At 35.6% G+C, this 18,514-nt stretch overlaps 2 protein-coding genes across 7 annotated transcripts; both read right to left on the bottom strand.

The window, feature by feature from the left end:
* Positions 1 to 623: 623 nt before the first annotated feature.
* Positions 624 to 14,594, bottom strand: LOC132611513 (uncharacterized). 6 transcript variants are annotated; one of them, XM_060325930.1, is made up of 9 exons: positions 5,262 to 5,548; positions 4,967 to 5,167; positions 4,799 to 4,867; positions 4,466 to 4,713; positions 2,877 to 3,083; positions 2,532 to 2,624; positions 2,353 to 2,451; positions 1,987 to 2,269; positions 624 to 841 (listed from the first exon to the last, which is right to left on the bottom strand). In XM_060325930.1, the coding sequence occupies exons 4-9, from the start codon at positions 4,673 to 4,675 to the stop codon at positions 822 to 824; spliced, it is 912 nt and encodes a 303-aa protein (XP_060181913.1). In that variant the 5' UTR covers positions 4,676 to 4,713; positions 4,799 to 4,867; positions 4,967 to 5,167; positions 5,262 to 5,548; the 3' UTR covers positions 624 to 821. The 6 variants fall into 6 exon arrangements, 5 of the variants coding, with proteins under 5 accessions (XP_060181913.1, XP_060181916.1, XP_060181914.1 ...); XM_060325933.1 differs by lacking the exons at positions 624 to 841; positions 1,987 to 2,269; positions 2,353 to 2,451; positions 2,532 to 2,624; positions 2,877 to 3,083 and adding exons at positions 14,066 to 14,150; positions 14,320 to 14,591 and having other exon boundaries at positions 4,574 to 4,713; positions 4,967 to 5,017; positions 5,099 to 5,167; positions 5,262 to 5,321; positions 5,407 to 5,926; XM_060325931.1 differs by lacking the exons at positions 624 to 841; positions 1,987 to 2,269; positions 2,353 to 2,451; positions 2,532 to 2,624; positions 2,877 to 3,083 and adding exons at positions 14,066 to 14,150; positions 14,320 to 14,592 and having other exon boundaries at positions 4,660 to 4,867; positions 4,967 to 5,017; positions 5,099 to 5,167; positions 5,262 to 5,321; positions 5,407 to 5,926.
* Positions 14,595 to 15,412: 818 nt separating this feature from the next.
* LOC132611909 (uncharacterized) lies at positions 15,413 to 18,056 on the bottom strand. Its single transcript, XM_060326266.1, has 6 exons — positions 17,735 to 18,056; positions 17,424 to 17,545; positions 17,148 to 17,351; positions 16,073 to 16,165; positions 15,897 to 15,995; positions 15,413 to 15,793 (listed from the first exon to the last, which is right to left on the bottom strand). Exons 1-6 carry the CDS (start codon positions 18,054 to 18,056, stop codon positions 15,413 to 15,415), a joined length of 1,221 nt encoding a protein of 406 aa, XP_060182249.1.
* Between the last annotated feature and the right edge of the window lie 458 nt (positions 18,057 to 18,514).

An 18,514-nucleotide genomic window follows, 5' to 3' on the forward strand; every position in this document is an offset into this window, starting at 1 on the left:
TAGGACAAGTGAGATTTACATGGAACATGGAAACACAACTTACATGGATGTCGACCTGCAGTTGGAGCAGGCCACATAGCTGCAGCTCTATATGAAACTTATCAGAACTGAAAGAGATTATACTGGTGCCACTGATTGCAATATGCACTACAAGAGAAATGGTCTTTAGCGAGGGGAAATTTGGTCGTTAAAAGATCAAATCCGGTCGCTATAAGTCAATAACGACGGGGTAAAATTTGGTCGTCACCGGTCATTAAAAGCTCCGTCGTTAAAACTTAACGACCGGATTGCAAACCCAGTCGTTAAATATTTTTTAACGACAACAAGTAATCCAGTCGTTGTACTTCCTTACAACGACCAAATTTCCCTTCGTTGATGACCTCTCTGGTCGTTAAACCTTGAAATAAAACAACAAACTCTAGTCGTTATTAAGTACTTTTAGCGACTGAAATTCCTTTCGTTGATCAAAATACTTTTAACGACTGATGTTCCTTTTGCAAATTTTAATAAAAATAATTAAATAATTCATAATTTTCCCTGCTCTTCTGAAGTAGTATAATTTTATATGTTTTCACATGCAACCTAAAACATACCAAATAATTGATATTCATATAAAATTTCATTGTTAGGCGCAAAAACCTAAACATCACATTAATTACTGAAAAACATATATATGTCCAACAAAATAAATCCATCAAATCCTAAAAATTGAGAAAAGGAAATTGTAGCATATGTACAAATGACGTCTCTGCACCAATACTAATAAAACAATAAACATAATGCACTTCAACTTGCTCTGCACTTTGTTCGAGCACATTTCTTCAATCTTCAAGTTCTTGATCTGTTAAAAGAACAATCCATGTCAGTTTAGTAACAGAATGCCTGCTAGCTATTTTCCTAGTTTAAAAAATAAAGGAATAATTTAATCACCAGTTAGCCAAACAATTGGAGCAAATAAATCATGCATTATCTATCAACATGTTAACATAGTATGAATAGCAAACAACAAATAGCTACAGAACAGTAGAAAAACATAGATTTATCATAATATACCTCTATACATGTCAAAAGTAAATATATCATCCCAACCAATAGATCCTTCTCACTCGTAGCCATTTCATTCTTAATCTTAATGAAATTTCAACACTATCAATCACCCTAAGGTTTTGGCTTGACCCTAAAACTATTTCACATTAGTAATGAAGACTGTCATTGATACTTGAAAGAAAGGAATTTCTAAAGGAGCAAACAGATTGTATTTGAAGTATACAAAAAATGGTTCAGCCATATAGTAGCTAACATATTCTTAAAGGCTTATAATTAATCTATACCATTTTGATTTCTCAAAACAGAGAGATGGCAATGTGGAGATAAAAATGATCAATAAAGCTATCACAATAAGCTTCTTCCATCTTGAAACAGTCACAACTAGAAATTACCTGGTGCATTATGGGACAATCAACACACATTTATTTTTAATTACCTTACACAAATTTGGGTGCGCATATATATATATATATATATATATATATATATATATATATATGCAAACCTTTGCTGGAGGGTTGATCACTGAAGTTGATCTCGACCCATTCCATTGTTTATTATATGATTCGGAAAGAATATATAGTCCAAACATTATCCAGCATAGTTTCCATGAAGCAACTCTAATTGTTCACAAACAGTTCAACCAAATAGACATATCCGATGAACTACTCTTTTACCCAAACGCCATCATCATCATCATAAAAATTAACAAATAAATCCACAAATCTCAAACGCCAGAAGAATGCATAACTGTTGACGTACACAGTAGAACTATTTCAAAAATTAAAACACTTGAATCTAGTCTCTAGATCAAATCATAATAGCAAAACAGGCTACTGCATTAGCAAAGTCGTTATCAAAGAGGAGCACTTGTAAAACATATCACTAAATCTATTGAGAAATACACATTATGTAATAGCTGACAGAAAATTTACTAACCTAGTGGAGGTGATGAAGGCTGACGAACCAATATACGTTCAAGCCGTTCATATTTACTCTCCAGAATATCCATGCGGTTTTGTAGTGATTCCTTTTCTTTTTTAGTTGTTTTAAGCTCTTCCAACAATGCAGCCTTTGAGGTGGTACCACCTTTCAACTCCTTAGCGGTTATCCCACCCCCAAATCCAACTGCATGACTTTTGCATTGAGGTCCAAAGCACCTTTCCACTACCTCAATATTAGTAAGAGACGGTTCAGATTGTACCAGCTCTTGGATTTCAGCCTATAAAATATAAGAATGTTTAAAATATTGCAATACACTAAAGAAGAGGAAGGATGTTAAATGAAATTTATAAAAAGACATACATATTTTTCGATGGTTTCAGGTTCGACAAGCTCATCGTCCTTCTTATGAGTCTCAAAGAAAATAATTTCCATGTTTGGTGGATTACCATCTTTGCCTCCCTTTACAATTAAAAAAATAAGTCACATAAATCTTTCATACAAAGAGGAGATTTCCTCATAGGGTTACACGATTTACTTACCATTTCGTAATTAATCTCTCTATAAGGTTTGCTACCTGTACGATGAGGCATAACCACCTTAGACCTATTGACTGAGTTTCTTGTACTTGCTTCCTGCATTAACAACACAATAGTGAAATTATTATAAGGTAGTTTAATGATTCTATTTTTAATGTTAGCTTTGAGGCTAGGTAGCAGAGAGTAAATAGAGAAAAAAAAACATCAATGCAACTTTATTTTGTGGGTCCTGTGGAAAGAAGACATCAATTTTTTTTTTTTTTTTGGCCCTGCCATAAATTGTTCTTGAAAAGTAATCACATGCCACTAGAAATAAAATGCTATTTGTTAATGGCTATGAAATCATACCTTGAATTTATCAGATAAGAAATGCTCCTTGACCAACCATTGCCAATCACTCTTTTCTACTCCTGCCGGCACATCTTTTAGAACCTCATGCAATGACTTCGATTTCATTTTCTTGTGCAATGATCCTCTCCAATTATTCCAAAGTTTCCTCATATGTTGCAGAACATGACCTCTATGATCAATCATGTCGTCACTGTCAAATTTTTCCTGAAATAGAGAAAAATATCAACAAAAGTGTCTTGAATAAGTTAAAACAAGGCATCAATTTACAGATCACCAACTATAGCAGTAACCTGGAAGTTTTAGGATCAAAAATCAATATTTCAAATCAATAACAAGTATTGTTTACCAAAACACAATGGAATGATCTTAATGGAGATAAAGGTAAGCAAGTCTCAACTGTTAACAATGCTAAAGAACCCGTTAAAGGTAATAACAAGAGCAAAAATAAAGTTTCTTACCCAAACAAGGTGAAGAATCATGCTACTATGGTGTTACAGAGTGGGAAAGTTGTGGGCAATGTTAAGAATGTGTATAAGTGGCAAACTAACCAAAGGAAAAATCAGAGACAAAAGAATGTTGATGGGAATAAACAATAACTGGCAGTGCCTGCAGTAAAGCAAACTGTAGGAAATAATAATGAAAACAGCTTGCTACAGTATGTTCTAAGGCTGTGCAAGTTGTTAACAAATTTGATAGCTTATGTGGGAACAAGAGGATATTAATGGCTACAGATGATGATGTTACTGTTATGTAGAGGGAACAAGAGGATATTAATGGCTACAGATGATGATGTTACTGTTATGTAGAGGGAACAAGAGGATATTAATACTCAACGCCAGGAAAAGGATGTTGAGAGTGTTAATGATACTGGTGGTATAGCTGGAGATACTCAGAAGAAGGTGCATATTGCCGGTGAAATTAGTACTAAATTGCAGGTGGGCACTGATGTGCAAATGCAGGAAATCAGTCAAGTCGTGGATATGAGTGCTGAGAAGCTGGCTGAAAAAATAGTACACAAACAGCAGCAAGTTCATGCTACTAAGAGTGCTTCAGTTACTCCATTTCAATTGAGGGATGCTGTGGTGCAAACAAGGCAACAAGCAGACAAGGCACTTGAAACTAATGTGTCTCCCAAGGCTAATAATCATAAGCAGCAACATACAGCTAAAAATTTTACAGCTCACAAACAACAGCCTGATGAAGTGATGAAGAGCAGTGGGAACAAACATGCTACTGGTTCTATTCAGCAGATGCAACAACAAAAGAATAATGGTACTACAGGAGGCAAGTCATCTCAGGTGGTACACCATGATGGAAATAAGCAGAATCAACTGGTAAATTCACAGATTTTGCAGCATTCTACATCCAATGTCAAAAGCCAAAATCAGGTTGCAGTAAAAAATTCTCAAGGACACTTGCAAGTAGCAGTAGCATGAAGGGAAAGAAGCAGAATTGATATGGATGAGGTCTACTGCACATAATTTTTTTAATGTTGCTAGGGAGGGTGATATATCACCTAGACATTAATTTTCATATCAAATTTTCACTTTATATTAAATCAAGAAAGCAATGTTGTATATTCTTACAGTAACAGCTTTCCACATGTGCTCAAGCTTATGTTCTTCGATGTCCAACCATGAGTGTACTCGCAGCGGGCACATATTACGATCACGAACTAGCAAACCCAAGTGTCTAGAAAATGAGGCGTGATTCGGCCCAACAACTCGATTTTGGTAGAAAGTGACTCTTAGCTTTTCTCCAGGTTTCAGTCGCAAAACTTTCTTACAAATGTTCATTCCTCTCACTTTATTTGTCTTTTCAGATTAACATGGACCTGCAAAATTTAAAGTACGTCAAACAAAACAAAACGTCCAAGCCACTAACAACAAGAAAATATTACACAAAAGTAAATAAAGTACTAGTTTCACTAGTCTGAGCATCTTGAGTCACTTCAGCAACTTTTTTTGCCTTTTGAGATTCAAATGGACCTGCAAATTTTAATCGAACAATACAAAAAAGTTCAAGTCTATTAACAACAAAAAAAGATCACACAGAAGAAAATAAAATTCTAGTTTCGCTTCTCTAACCATCTCGAGTAACTTCAGCCATCTTTTTTGCCTTTTGAGATTCAAATGGACCTGCAAATTTTAAGTCAAACAATACAAAAAGTTCAAGCCCACTAAAAACAAAAAGATATTACACAGAAGAAAATAAAATACCAGTTTCGCTTCTTTGAACATCTCGAGTCACTTCAGCCACTTTTTTTGCCTTTTGAGATTTAAATGGACCTGCAAATTTTAGTGTAAGTCAAACAATACAAAAAGTTCAAGCCCACTAACAGCAAGAAAATATTACAGAGAAGAAATTAAATAGAAGTCTCACTTCTCTGAACATCTCGAGTCACTGCAGCCACTTTTTTTGCCTTTTGAGATTCAAATGGACCTGCAAATTGTAGTGTAAGTCAAACAAAACAAAAAGTTCAAGTCCACTAACAACAAGAAATATTACACAGAAGAAAATAAAATACTAGTATCACTTCTCTGAACATCTAGAGTCACTTCAACATCTTGATAAAGGAAGTCTTCCATTGGATCAAAATCAGGAGGCACAAGGATACTTCTCTTTGTTGGCTTATTTAGATTAGAAGTTGCTGGAGTACAACTTCTATTTTTTCCAATCGGAGTCATCTTTTCAGCAGTAACTCTTATACTTTGTCCTCGACCGCTTCTGTCACTTCTCTGAGCGTCTTGAGTCATTTCAGCTACTTGATAGAGGGGGAAATTGTCTTCCATTGCTTCAAAATAAGGGTGCACATTGAAATTTTTCTCAGCTAGCATATTCAACTTAGAAGTTGCTGTATTACAACTCTTATTTTTGGCAATTAGAGGCCTCTATTCGGCATTAACTCTTAAAGAGCCCATTACTCTTAAGCTTTTCCCTCCCCGTCCCTTTGCTGCTAAGGCACCAGGTTGAATGAATTCATGCTTAGCAATCTTTGAAGCTGATCCCATTTCATACTTCTGGATTTTTGAGGGATTCATGTCAACCTAATACCAAAAAAAATATATAAGAGCAAAGTCAGCAAGTTTTCAATAAGAAGAAAAGTAAATTGAGAACGACATTCAGCATGAAGACACAATGTACATGTCACAAGATTCCTTGCATGAACCATTACTACTATAGTAAGAGCGAGGTAATATTCAAGATTAATTCATTGGGAAAAAAATTCAGAGTAAATAATAAAGAATCAATAGCAAAAGGTGGCCAGAGGCTGATGCATCAGTGCAGCTTGTTTGTGCACCTTTGGTTGCTGATTTTCAGGTGGAAATTTGGTGTGATGCATCAGTGCAGCTTGTTTGTATGTAGTACTGGTTGCTGGTGTGAGACTACGGATGGAGCAATACAGGCTAGTAACACCAGAAAATTAGGCTACAGTTGGGACTTTGTGAATAAAAGGATACTGATGGTGCTGTTTGGAATTATGGCACCTGCTGTGGTCTATTCAGCTACTACAGAGCTGTTAGTTCCTCAGTTGAGTTGTACAACTGGAGGAAATTACAAGAAGGATCTACAAGAAAGGGGCTTTCTTGTCACTGATTTACGCAAGGAAATTTGGTCATGGATTGTTCGATTTTTCCTCGTCTAGTTCAAGCTACGAAGCTGCACTACGCTGGGGTTCGGGTTACTGCCAGGCAATTCCTTTGGTTCTTCAATATTGATGTGAAGGGATGCATTTTGGTTCTGATTAGAGCACCTGCTGGTGCGATTTTTGCAGAACACCAGATGGTGATGCGAAAGGTGAGACGGGGCTGCACTTTTGGCGAACCTTTTAGCTACTGTCCAAGCCATATTGGGTGCGTTTTTTATGAGTAGAAAGGGCACCAAATGGTGATTTTTAACGCAAAAACTGATGTCATTTATTGTTGCATAAAATCACTGAATAGAGGAGAAAAATATAGCTTTGTGTGGTGGAATTTTACTCGACTAACTGCTGCCAGGAATGTTCCTCATTACTTTTTTTGGCCAGCAATTTTGTAAGTAGATTAGGATGGCTTTTGCGATATGGTGTGAAAAGGAGGGTGACGGGCAAGAAGAGGATGATGGGATCAACAATGTGCCACCATGTTCAAGTATTTAGGGAGGAGATCATGGAGAAGAAAAAGCAAGGAAACACAGCAGCTACACAATATGCAGGCCACACACACAGTAGCGAATTTCAGCAGTGGAGGAGGCATTTGTGCAAGAATTTTTGGTACAGATGCAAGGACCTGTTGACTTGAAAGCAGAAGTTTGCTACTTTTAAAAAAAAAATGGACAGTTGTTTAGTTTGAGGAATAGCTGGTGATTATCAAAACCAGCAATTGCAAGTGGCAAGCTAAAATTGCTGGTTTACTACTAAGTAGTCAAGAGGTAGATAAGAATGAAGTGAAGTGCGCAAAGGAGAAACAACAGCAAGTTGATATTTCTGTAAGTGATTCAGTGACTCCAATGAGGGGTGCTGAGTTTCAGTCAGGCCAGGAAGAAGATATGATACTTGGAAATGAGTTAACTTCAACTATAAATACTCCTAAGCAGCAACAAAGTAAAACTGTTGCACCAGTTCTATCTGGTGCAGTACAGGACCATAATAATGGTGCTAAGAAGGCTGGAGTGTTTCTACCCATGGCAAATCAGGTGGCAAAGGTAATACAAATGTGCAAGAAACTCAGCAGTAACAAATTACTTTAAATTCAGAAGGAAAGAATAGCCAGGCTGTGCAAAGTGCTGCAAAAAAGCAGATTCAGGTCTTACATGCTACTTCCGTAAACTTAAAAGTTTCAGGCAAGGAACATAACACTCAGAAGCAGGTTAGGAAACATGAGGCCAATGCAAAGGATAAAAAACAACCTCAAGTTGTCAATGTGCAAAAGAACACTGTAAATTTACAAGTACCAGTTGCAGGTGAAGAAAGGAAAATTAATCTTGATGAAGAGTCAGCTGCACAGAATTTTCTCAATGCTACAAGGCATGGGGACTTGTCTTCTAGATAGGTGCAAAGTGAAAAAAACAAAAATAAAACTCATGCAAGGAAGCATAGTTGGGATGGTAAGATGAATGAGGAATTTGTTCCAAGGCATATACCAATGAGACAAGCAAAGCAACAAGGGGTTGTCCCTACCACTTCAACAAAGTCTACAAGATCCAAGAAAAATTGATGAAGTACCAAGACATTTTGGAAAGGCTAGAAGATCAAGACAAGGTGATAGAATTCCACAATTTAGAAGATTTTACAAGTTCAAAGAACAAGGGCCTTGACTCTATATTCGTTCTTATATTATTTTCTCATTATCTTAGTATTATCATTTGTAATATCATCACATCATTTTTGCGTGTTAGAAAATTAATAAAACTAGCCCTAGGCCCAAAAAGCCTCTTGGACTTTCCCAAAATAATAAAAAATAAAGAATTATCATTAACCAAAAAAAAAATTAACAAATTAAAAGAAATCATAATAAAGCTCCAAACCTTCATGTGTTCTTTTCCTTTTCATTTGTGTAGAGTTATCTAACTCCTCTAAGTCGTCATCTTCTTTTTGCAAAATGTCAAAAGAATCACGAGGTTGAACCTTTCATACAATATGCCAACCTTTATTGGAATGATCGACAACATAAAATACTTGTGATGCTTGGTTGGCTAATACAAAAGGCTCATTTGTTTTCAAAAATCGCTGGCGGTTAACACTTACAAAACCATATTCATCCATTTTAACTCCCCTCTCTTGATCATATACATCAAACCATGTGCATCGAAACAAAATAACTCTTCTTCCCTCAACAAATTGTAATTCAAGAACCTCGGTTAACTCGCCATAGTAATCCATTTCTTTTTGCTCTTCATCAGTCTCACCAACTACAACCACCCCAGAATTTTGAGTTCTCAAACCTTTATCATACTCTTGCACGTGAAACCTATATCCACTAATAATGTGGCCTTTGAATCTTGTCACATATGGCAAAGGACCACGTGCCAGTGAGAGCAAATCTTCCATTCTCTTACTATCATCGTGTTTGTGTAATCTTGCAACCTAACAACATCGACTACATATTTTAGCAAATACTATTTACATATTTGATTCAGGAAATTTTTTGATTAAATGATACTCACCTTTTCTTGCAACCAAGTAATGAACTGCCTATTCCATTCCACATCTGAACTTTGTTGAGAGGTATCAACATGAATTTGTGAAAACTCTCTACAAATAATTTAAGTGTAACTACATGTCATTTTAAATGAAAAATATGGACAACGTATCAGTAAATTATTAGATTAAGTCATTACTTACTCGAGAAATGGTTGAATTTCATCACAATTCTTCAATATATAAAAATGTGCCTGCTCCATTTCAGTTGAATCAAGTTTATCTTGCTTGCTACCTTTCCTACCCTTTATAGGTTTTCCTTGTTGACAAAAAATTGTCAAACCTCCCTCAAATTCAAACACACCACCATCATAATTTCGTTCAAGGCAATTAAATTTTGTCTTCATTGTATTCAAATACCTTGAACATAAAGTCATACATTCAGTTGCTAAATATCCCTCTGCAATCGAACCTTCTGGGCGAGCCATATTACCAATAAAAGACTTCAAAAAATGTAGGTAGCGCTCTATTGGATACATCCATCGATATTGAATTGGTCCAGCAATCTTAGCTTCATTAGGTAAATGAATTGCCAAGTGCACCATGACATCAAAAAATGCAGGAGGAAAGACCCTTTCTAACTTGCACAAGGTTAATGGTATTTGGGCTTCTATTTGTTCCAACACATCCACACTCAAACATTTCGCCCCAAGCACTTTGAAAAATAAAGACAACTCAATAAGTGGTTCCGACACAGATTTGCAGAGCATACCACGTATGGCAAGTGGGAGTAAATGTTGTAGAATAACATGACAATCGTGACTTTTTAATCCTGAAATTTTGCGATCTTTAAGGTTGACACACTGGGAAATATTTGATGAAAATCCATCTGGGACCTTTAGATTCTTTAAGAAATTGAAAAACTTTTGCTTCTCTTCAGGAGATAATGTGTAACATGCTGGTGGTAACTCATATTTATCCCCATTTTTTAATGGATGCAAATCTTTTCGTATGTTCATTGCTTGTAAATCCAACCGAGTATTCAAGGTGTCTTTGGTTTTTCCTTTGACATTTAAGATTGTCCCCAATATATTATCACAGATATTTTTCTCAATGTGCATCACATCTAGATTATGTCGCAACAACAAAGTTTTCCAATAAGGAAGATCAAAGAATATACTCTTCTTATTCCAATTATCACCCCTACTTTCATGTGATATCTTATTCTTCTTCTTTGGATCCTTTGTTAGTGGTAACCCATCTAAATCAGCAACTTGATCAAGTATATCACCACTGGACAACATTTTTTGTGGTAGTCTCGTCTCCTTAGTGCCATCAAATGACGCTTTATCATTCCTCCATTTGTGATCAAGAGGAAGAAAGCGTCTGTGGCCCATGTAACACTATTTTTTACAATTTTTTAGCCTTGTGGAAACAGTTCCTTTATTGCAACATGGGCAAGCCAATTTTCCTTTTGTACTCCATCCAGACAAATTTGCATATGCTGGAAAGTCATTGATGGTCCATAATAAAGATGCATGTAATGTAAAATTCTTTTTAGTTGACGCATCAAAGGTCTCCACTCCAGTTTCCCATAATTCATTCAACTCCTCTATCAAAGGTTGAAGATAGACATCAATTGCATCCCCAGGACTCTCAGGACCAGGTATAAGCATTGATAAAATAAAATTCTCTTGCTTCATGCAAAGCCAAGGTGGTAAATTATAAGGAATAAGTACCACGGGCCAAATGCTGTATGGAGTTCTGGACATTCCAAATGGTTGAAATCCATCACTAGCAAGCCCAAGTCTTACATTACGAGGCTCAGCAGCAAAAGATGGGTGAAGCTCATCAAAGTTTTTCCATACCATTGAATCAGCTGGGTGTCTCATAATCCCATCATCAACTCTTTTATCATGATGCCATGATATAAGAGGAGATGTCTTTGAACACATAAATAATCTTTGAAGTCTGGGCTTTAGAGGAAAATAACGTAAAATCTTGTATGGTATCTTTTTTCCACTTTTAAATTTGGTTTCCCCACTATGTTTATCCTCCTTCCATCTGGATACCCCACAAACTTTGCAAGATTCAAGACAATTATCATTCTTCCAATATAACATGCAATCATTCTTACACGCATCAATCTTCTTATAAGAAAGACCAAGATCTCGAATAACCTTCTTTGCCTCGTAATATGAATTCGGCAAGTTTGTTCCATCAAGCAATAAATCTTCTTTCAAAAACTTTAATAACATCGTAAATGACTCATTACTCCAATGACCAATACTTTTAATGTGAAGCAATTTAACCAAAGTAGAAAGTTTAGAAACTTTTGCACTTTCATATAAAGGTAGCTTAAAATCCTCCAGTAGCTTATAAAATCGTTTTGCTTCAAGATTTGGTTCCTCCTCGACAAAATCATCACCACTATTGTTCATATTATCTCCATTATAATACAAATCTCTCAAAATCCCATGTATTTCATCCTCACCATCACCCTCTTCGATGTCATTATCATATATAAATTCAGAATCTGGTTGTGCTTCACCTGACCTCTCCCCATGGTGATACCAAAGAGTATAGCCCGGTATTATCCCATGTACTATCAAATGTGACCTGACCACAACACGTGTTCTAGAAGTTGCATTACCACATTTGATGCAGGGACAACGTATCAATTGTGGTTCTCCCAATCTTGTAAAAGCATAATCTAAAAAACTTTCCACCCCATCTACGTAAGCACCAGCAAGTCGATCATTAATAAGTTCCATCCATTGCTTATTTGGTGCCATAATCTTGGTTCATGTAAAATAGATATAAAATTAAATTAGTACAACAACCATGGAGTAAGAGTTAAACATTTATTCTAGAGTTATGGATTAATGAGAAATAGATACATATAGTTATACTCGTCTCCGGAAACGTGCAACATCACAAAATACATAAATTTCATTGTACTGAAAAACGATGAACTTTTTTATAGGTATAAAATGATGATTTGTTCCAGTAGACAATTTTAAAAAATAAAGGACACTTAAAGAGTGTTTTATGAAGGAAAATTAAAAAAAAAAAAAAAAAAGAGGTAGAGATAACAACTATGACATTGGGCTAATGAAGAAACTTCAGCATATTGGTCCTTTAGGACTATGTATGATACTATCTCACTAATGCAACATGAAAATAAGAAATCTTTGTAAGATATGTGCTGAGGAAGCTTACAAAAATGTTGAAAGATCTACATATCACAAAATTAAAGATCCTAGTGGAAAGGAGGTTGCTAAAATCAAGGTGGCAAGCTCAAGATCACCTTGCAAACACTTTCGGAAAACCATTGAATGAACCTTGAGAGGGATGAAGATGGAAAACCAGCCTTGGTTTGCTACTTTTGAGACTTCAAAATGTTAAGTCCTGTTATTTTTGTATTCCTTTAGGAACTTTAAAGAAAAACTAAAATTCTAGAATGTGATGAATCCACCAGATCTCTCTTCAATTTTTTTTTTTAAATTTCAAACAGCTGGAAGTTAAATGATCGGCTATAAAACAACCTTGCTTGAGGCAGCAAAATTCAAGATTCAAAAGACAATAAATATGAGAAAGAGGCATTGTACTCTGCCATTCAAGGTTTTGTTGGAAATGAGTGGAATGGTTCATTTCTTTATCCTGATCCTTGTGGCTGGACAACAATAGAGGTACTAATCTTATGATTTCATTTGCTAGTTCTAGTATGTTTTACCATTCGTTTTTTGGTTTTTTTGTTTGTTTGTTTGGAATTGGAAATCAAAAAACAGTAATGCTAGTTCAGACAACACTAGTTAAACAAAAAGTGTTGCTCCAGCATGCACTCAGTAGAGTATGTTACAAAGCCATGCATGGATTTTTTTCATCAACTCTTTCCATAAAATTGTTAGTTAAAGTGACAAGGAATTCCTAAATTCTTATTTCATTTCTGGATTTGCGATCAGTGTGATGTGAGTGTATGTCAGAGAGAGACATCATTAAGGAGCTATCCAATTTCTAAGACACTTTCCTATTAGTACCATCTACTGCAGTAATTGCAAAATTTATCACTTTTTTATAATGACTTCCCTTATCTTGATGTAAAATTGTATTCATTTCTAGAATTAAGTTTTCTCCACTTCCTAATACTATAACACATCTCCCTCATCTTCATAAATTATTTTCCGCAAGCGACTAATTCACCTGAAACATGACTTATGACAAAAATACATGTTATTAATCTATTTTCCAAGTTAACCATGAAAAGTCACTTGTTCTTGTTGGTTAACTTAAGTCTAAAATAGAGTAAAAATTCTTTACATTGTAACATAAATTTTAGTTTAATTACTTTTATCAGCTCCATGAACTCTTGTTTTAATTATAATACACAGGGAGTATCATGTGATTTCTCCAATGGCTTCTGGCACATAACGGATTTAACTATCGGAGACCTATACGACAACTCCCTTCACTGCTCCCCAGCTGCAGAATTCACAGAACACTTGTTTGACCTTAAGCATCTAAAAAGACTTTCCTTCTCAAATTGCTTCCTCTCAGATCTGAACAAACAAATTACAATTCCCATATCAAATTGGGATAGTCTCGCGAACAGCTTGGAATCATTAGAGTTTCGATCAAATGCTGGTCTTACTGACAATATTTGTTTTGCCAACCTTCTTGGCATGAGATTTGAGCAACAAAGACAGAGCACTGACAATGACATTATCTGGCTACAGAACTCTAAGACTCGATTCCTTCATTATTAGTAGAATGACGACCAATAAAAAGAATATCATCCGAAGGCAGAGAGAAAACAAATATAGGGTTCAGCTCATTATAAATCAGAAAAAGGTTTTCAAGACAAATTATTGATATCCGGGAAAAAATCTTCAAGCACAAAATACCAGCAATCCATGTTTGTCCAATTTAACAGTAAAATGTATCACTAAACCAATTAATCAATACAATCGAAAAAATATAATCGAACAGAGAACTCATACGAATAGGAAAAGAATACCCAATTTCACAATCAATAAATACAATATTTAGTAAATTGACAGATATTTACCTTGATGTGAAGGAGAAGGAAATTGTAAATTGTTGAGATAAGCTTCTTTCTCGAAAGCCAGTTCTTTTCAGTAAGTTGTACCAAACTGGTTGTGTAATCAAAATAGAGAGAAATAATTAGGTTTTTATATGGGTTGGGCTGGGAAATGGAGCATAACACCCAAACCACAAAATTTGGTTGTTATCCAAATTGAAATTTCAGTGCAGGAAGAACGAGATTTACTTTCCCCAAAAATTTCAACAAATTTGTTTTACCTTTCAATCCTATCTTCAGAATCAGTTTCACCACAAAATTTGGTGTTTATCCAAAGAATTTGTTGCAGAATTCCTGAAATTGAGCCGCTTGATAATTACCCGTATGTGTAGCAGCCGTTGCAAACTCCTTCTGGTGGGGTTTTACTCAATTATCTCTTTAGATTCTGATAGTCATCCTTCTTTCTAGCTGATTAAGTTGGTGTGAGTCTCCTCTAAAAAATTGCATACAGAAAAATAAGTAATTAATGCATATCTAAGCATTATAAATTAAGAAGCAGTTTGTTTTTATTTTGAGGGGTGATTGTTGCGTATGAAGGGGAGTGGGGTTGAGGAAAAATGGTGGGAAAGCAGATGAGGGGGAGCGTGGGGCTGGGAAAAAAAAGTAGGAAAAATTAGCGCCTTATTTTATTTGGGGGAACGACTGGATATTATGTTTTTTAAGGACTGGATATTGCCCCCTCGTTGATATTGAACTAAAAATTATCTTTAATGACTGGAGAAGAATTTAGTCGTTATAAATATACTTAGAACGACCGGATTTATCTCCCTTCGTTAAGAAATCGTCGTTAAAAGATAAGTTTCTTGTAGTGATGAGTGGTGCAGCTGGTTTTTTAGTTTGCAGGATAGGAGAAATGTAAATACTATTTATATGCAGGTTACTCATAAAAATTGGAAAGCATGCAACTGCAGCTCTTATAAAACTGTAGAACTGCAGGTTGCATATATGGATAGGATACAGGCTAATCACTGCCAGTTTTGTCAACTACTTGGTGCATTAAGGATGCAGACTTGGGACATCAATTAGCTGACTATTACATAAGGAAAACAACACAAGCAACAGAGGACATTGCAGAAGATATGGCTACAGAGAAAATGCAACAGAGCTATGCACCAAGGGACCAAACTTCGGACACCACTTAGTTGACAATATATACAACAACACACAGATGTGCATGCAACTTATCAGCAACTTTTTTTCCAAGTTTTAGTTTAATTTTACCACGTTCGTTGTATAGCAATTTGTAGTACAAATATAAGTCATCTATATCGAAACAGAGAAGAAGTGAGACTAACCTTAATTGTTGCTATCTGCTTATGGTGCAGACGTAGCTTCTCCCGGTGAAGGAACACACAATACTACTAGCATATCTGGACTAATTAATCCTGCACGTTGGAGTGTTTCAATTACTTTTGCAGTAATGTCTGCAGTAACTTCTGCTCGCATAGTTCTCTTTTGTTCCTCCATTTGTTCCTCCATTTTTTGGATCCTTTCTTGCATTTCTTGCACTACATCATTTGTGGCATTTGAAGTTGGTTCAAAAGTTCCCGCTTTTCCTTTCAAAGAAGTCTTTGTAACCCCCCGTCCATATAGTCTTAGACATCCCGGATGTTCTGGACCCATAACGGCTGAGTATGCATCAATAAGCTGACTACCATCTACGCTTAGTTGTGTTTCAATTTCCTCCATTTCAACCTAACAAAGAAACTCCAACAACCGCATTCAAGTAAACAAAAACTAACAATAAATAATTGATTTCAATAAAAACTTGCAATAGATAATATACATACAATTTTACTAGTTGTGTCTTCATTTGACTCCTTGTACAAGCGCCCGGGTTTCCTTGCTCTTGTTTCCACAAAATCTCCTTAAGTGATACATTTCCCTTGGTTTTTTCCTAGTCACATCAAAATGGATTTAAAACGTCACTTAAAATGACAGGTTAATACTTAATAAAAAAATAAGAGAACACACCAATTTATTGCGGACTAAAGCGGAACCTTTTTTGCCGACTGTGTGCGGATTCAACAACTTCTTCCGATTCTCAGTATTTGTTTTAGACATTTTCTGCAAATAAATAAATCAATTAAATGTATTAACTATAAAAATTACCAGTAAAAACTATTACAGCCACAAACAAGCTCAAAATAGACAGTTATTCGCATACAACATCAGCATAAAAAGCTAGTAAGTCAATTTTATCCTAAAACAACTAAACAGTAAGAGCAGTTTCCCTTTTTTTTTCCCTCAAAAGGCCACTGGGATGGCTCATTCCAATTGAATTTTTTTTTCAAGCAATCAAATACTGTGTTGTAATCTGAAAACTGCAGCATCTATATCATGATATGTATCTTGTTAGGATAAATCCATTCCAGCTGGTTATATATTTAGAATGACTTGAATCATCCGTACTCTTGTCCTAATGGAATGAACATCGAAATCTTAATACCACCACTAGATCAATCCTACAGATTATCAGATAATCCACTCAAAACCAATGTGTTAGCTATATGTAAAAACTCAAAAGATCTGTACAAGATTGAATTGTTGAAATGCAGTTCTCTCAATCAGATGCACCTTTCCTGATGAATGTTCTCCTGATGCTTGGAGTATGATGCTTATCCAGATTGAGAAGTTTTGTTGCAGAAGTTTCCTTGATATTTCATACAGATACTATTTCATTTTCTATACTATTTATAATATCTGGCAGTCCTTTAAAAAAATCCAAGATTTCTCTCTTCCTACATAGACTATCTTCCTATGTGATTTTTGTTCCATCCTCAAGCAAAAAATACATTCACAGAACAAGTGGTCTCTTGTTTCCACTTACTATATCTATGACACATAAAGATTGCAACAGAGACAAGAAGATAAGAAGAGAAATTACAAGAAAAAAGAAAGAAATAGCAGTAGCGATACTGCAGCAGAGAAGAGAAAGGTAAAAAAAAACCTACAACGACAGCCACATCGCAGCAAAGAAAGAGAAGACAGAGATACAGAAGAACACTTGCACCAAAGAAGACAAATGTATTTTGGAAATATATTTTACCTGGAATTTCTCAGACTTCCAATATTCGAGGAGCTCTTTAAATTGAGATTCCGGAATATGACTTGGCCTTTTTGCCATTATGATTTCATCAGTGACTTTTGGTTTGTAACCAAGTTTCTTCAAGTCACTTTTATGCCTTCTCCAAGCAGCATGAATTGCTTTCAAAGTCCACTTTTTGCCAGCTTCAGGAATATCATATTTCTCCTACAATTTTGTGTCATTTTGTTAGCAAAAACAATACTTTTAACAAATACTTAAATATTGGAAACTTCAAACCTTGGTATATGTCCATAAATCATCTTTTGTGTCTATTTTCCTCCAATCAAGTATATCAAATGGGCAAAGGGTCGCAGTCCTCGCTAATGTACCGAGGAAGCTACCAAACTCTATTATAACATCTTCAATAGGAACAATAGGTTGGTTGAGCCTATTCAGTAGGATCAATTTACGCTCATGTCGGCTATGCACACTATGCATTTGCGTTCTACCTCTTTTTCCTTTCTAAGTCGAAAGGCCTAAAGTTAAAAGAAAATACAAGAAATTAGAAGTCATGGATGAATTTAATAAGTTCGTAAGCTATATGTTACCTTCTTTAGATTTTTCATTTGTGGGAGGAATTGTAGAATCCATTTGCATTTGCTCCTCGACGGGCTGTTGCTCTTCTTCGAATTGCTCCTCTACTTGTTGCTCTTCTACAAGTTGCTCATTTTCATCAGATTGTGGTGCTACTGGCTGCTGTTTTCCAATTAATTCTAGCAGATCCTCTTTCTCTGACCGTATAGCTTGAACAGTTTCGTTTGCGGTTAATAACTGCCGTTTTTTATTTGCCAAGGATGACAATGAACCAGGTTTAGCATATGTTCTGCTTTGAGCTCTTTTGTTTCTTTTTGAAGGCCCTTGTTGACTCATGACTATCAAAATCTGTGTAAATCTAAGACTGAACAAGTGAGAAAATCTGGAGGACAAAAATAATAAGCATGATACAGATTATTAAAAATCTGATATAATACATGATGAAGATTATGTAGGATATCCTAGTACCAACAAGACAGATATGGTTTAACCTCAAATGGCAAGTATTCTGTCACGACCCAAACCGGAGGGCCGCGACTGAGACCCAAGACCCTACTCGGCTGAGTGCCATACTACCATTCCATCCATGAGTCACAACTTTTTGTGAACCTTTAATCTATGAAATGACGCTTTCGTCAGGTACAGAAAAACTTTTCAATAAAACTCTTTTGTCAACTCAGAGACTTCTCCCTTATCGTTAATTTAAGAGAACCTTTAGTCACAAATAAAATCCTTGAAAATAAAGCTTGAAAACACATCGACCTATATGGTCGCTTTATACCACTGTCGACTCC

The sequence above is a fragment of the Lycium barbarum genome, chromosome 9, assembly GCF_019175385.1.
Source record: "Lycium barbarum isolate Lr01 chromosome 9, ASM1917538v2, whole genome shotgun sequence".
NCBI classification, from domain to species: Eukaryota; Viridiplantae; Streptophyta; class Magnoliopsida; order Solanales; family Solanaceae; genus Lycium; species Lycium barbarum.

Bases quoted from the DNA above. Each gene is read 5' to 3' on its own strand.
- LOC132611513 (XM_060325929.1), bottom strand. From the start codon at position 11,792: ATGGCACCAAATAAGCAATGGATGGAACTTATTAATGATCGACTTGCT.
- LOC132611909 (XM_060326266.1), bottom strand. From the start codon at position 18,056: ATGAGTCAACAAGGGCCTTCAAAAAGAAACAAAAGAGCTCAAAGCAGA. The intron at 17,352-17,423 runs GTTTGAAGTTTC...ACAAAATTGTAG, and splicing joins ATTTATGGACATATACCAAG to GAGAAATATGATATTCCTGA. The intron at 16,166-17,147 runs GTAAAATATATT...ATTTATTTGCAG, and splicing joins GGAAGTCTGAGAAATTCCAG to AAAATGTCTAAAACAAATAC.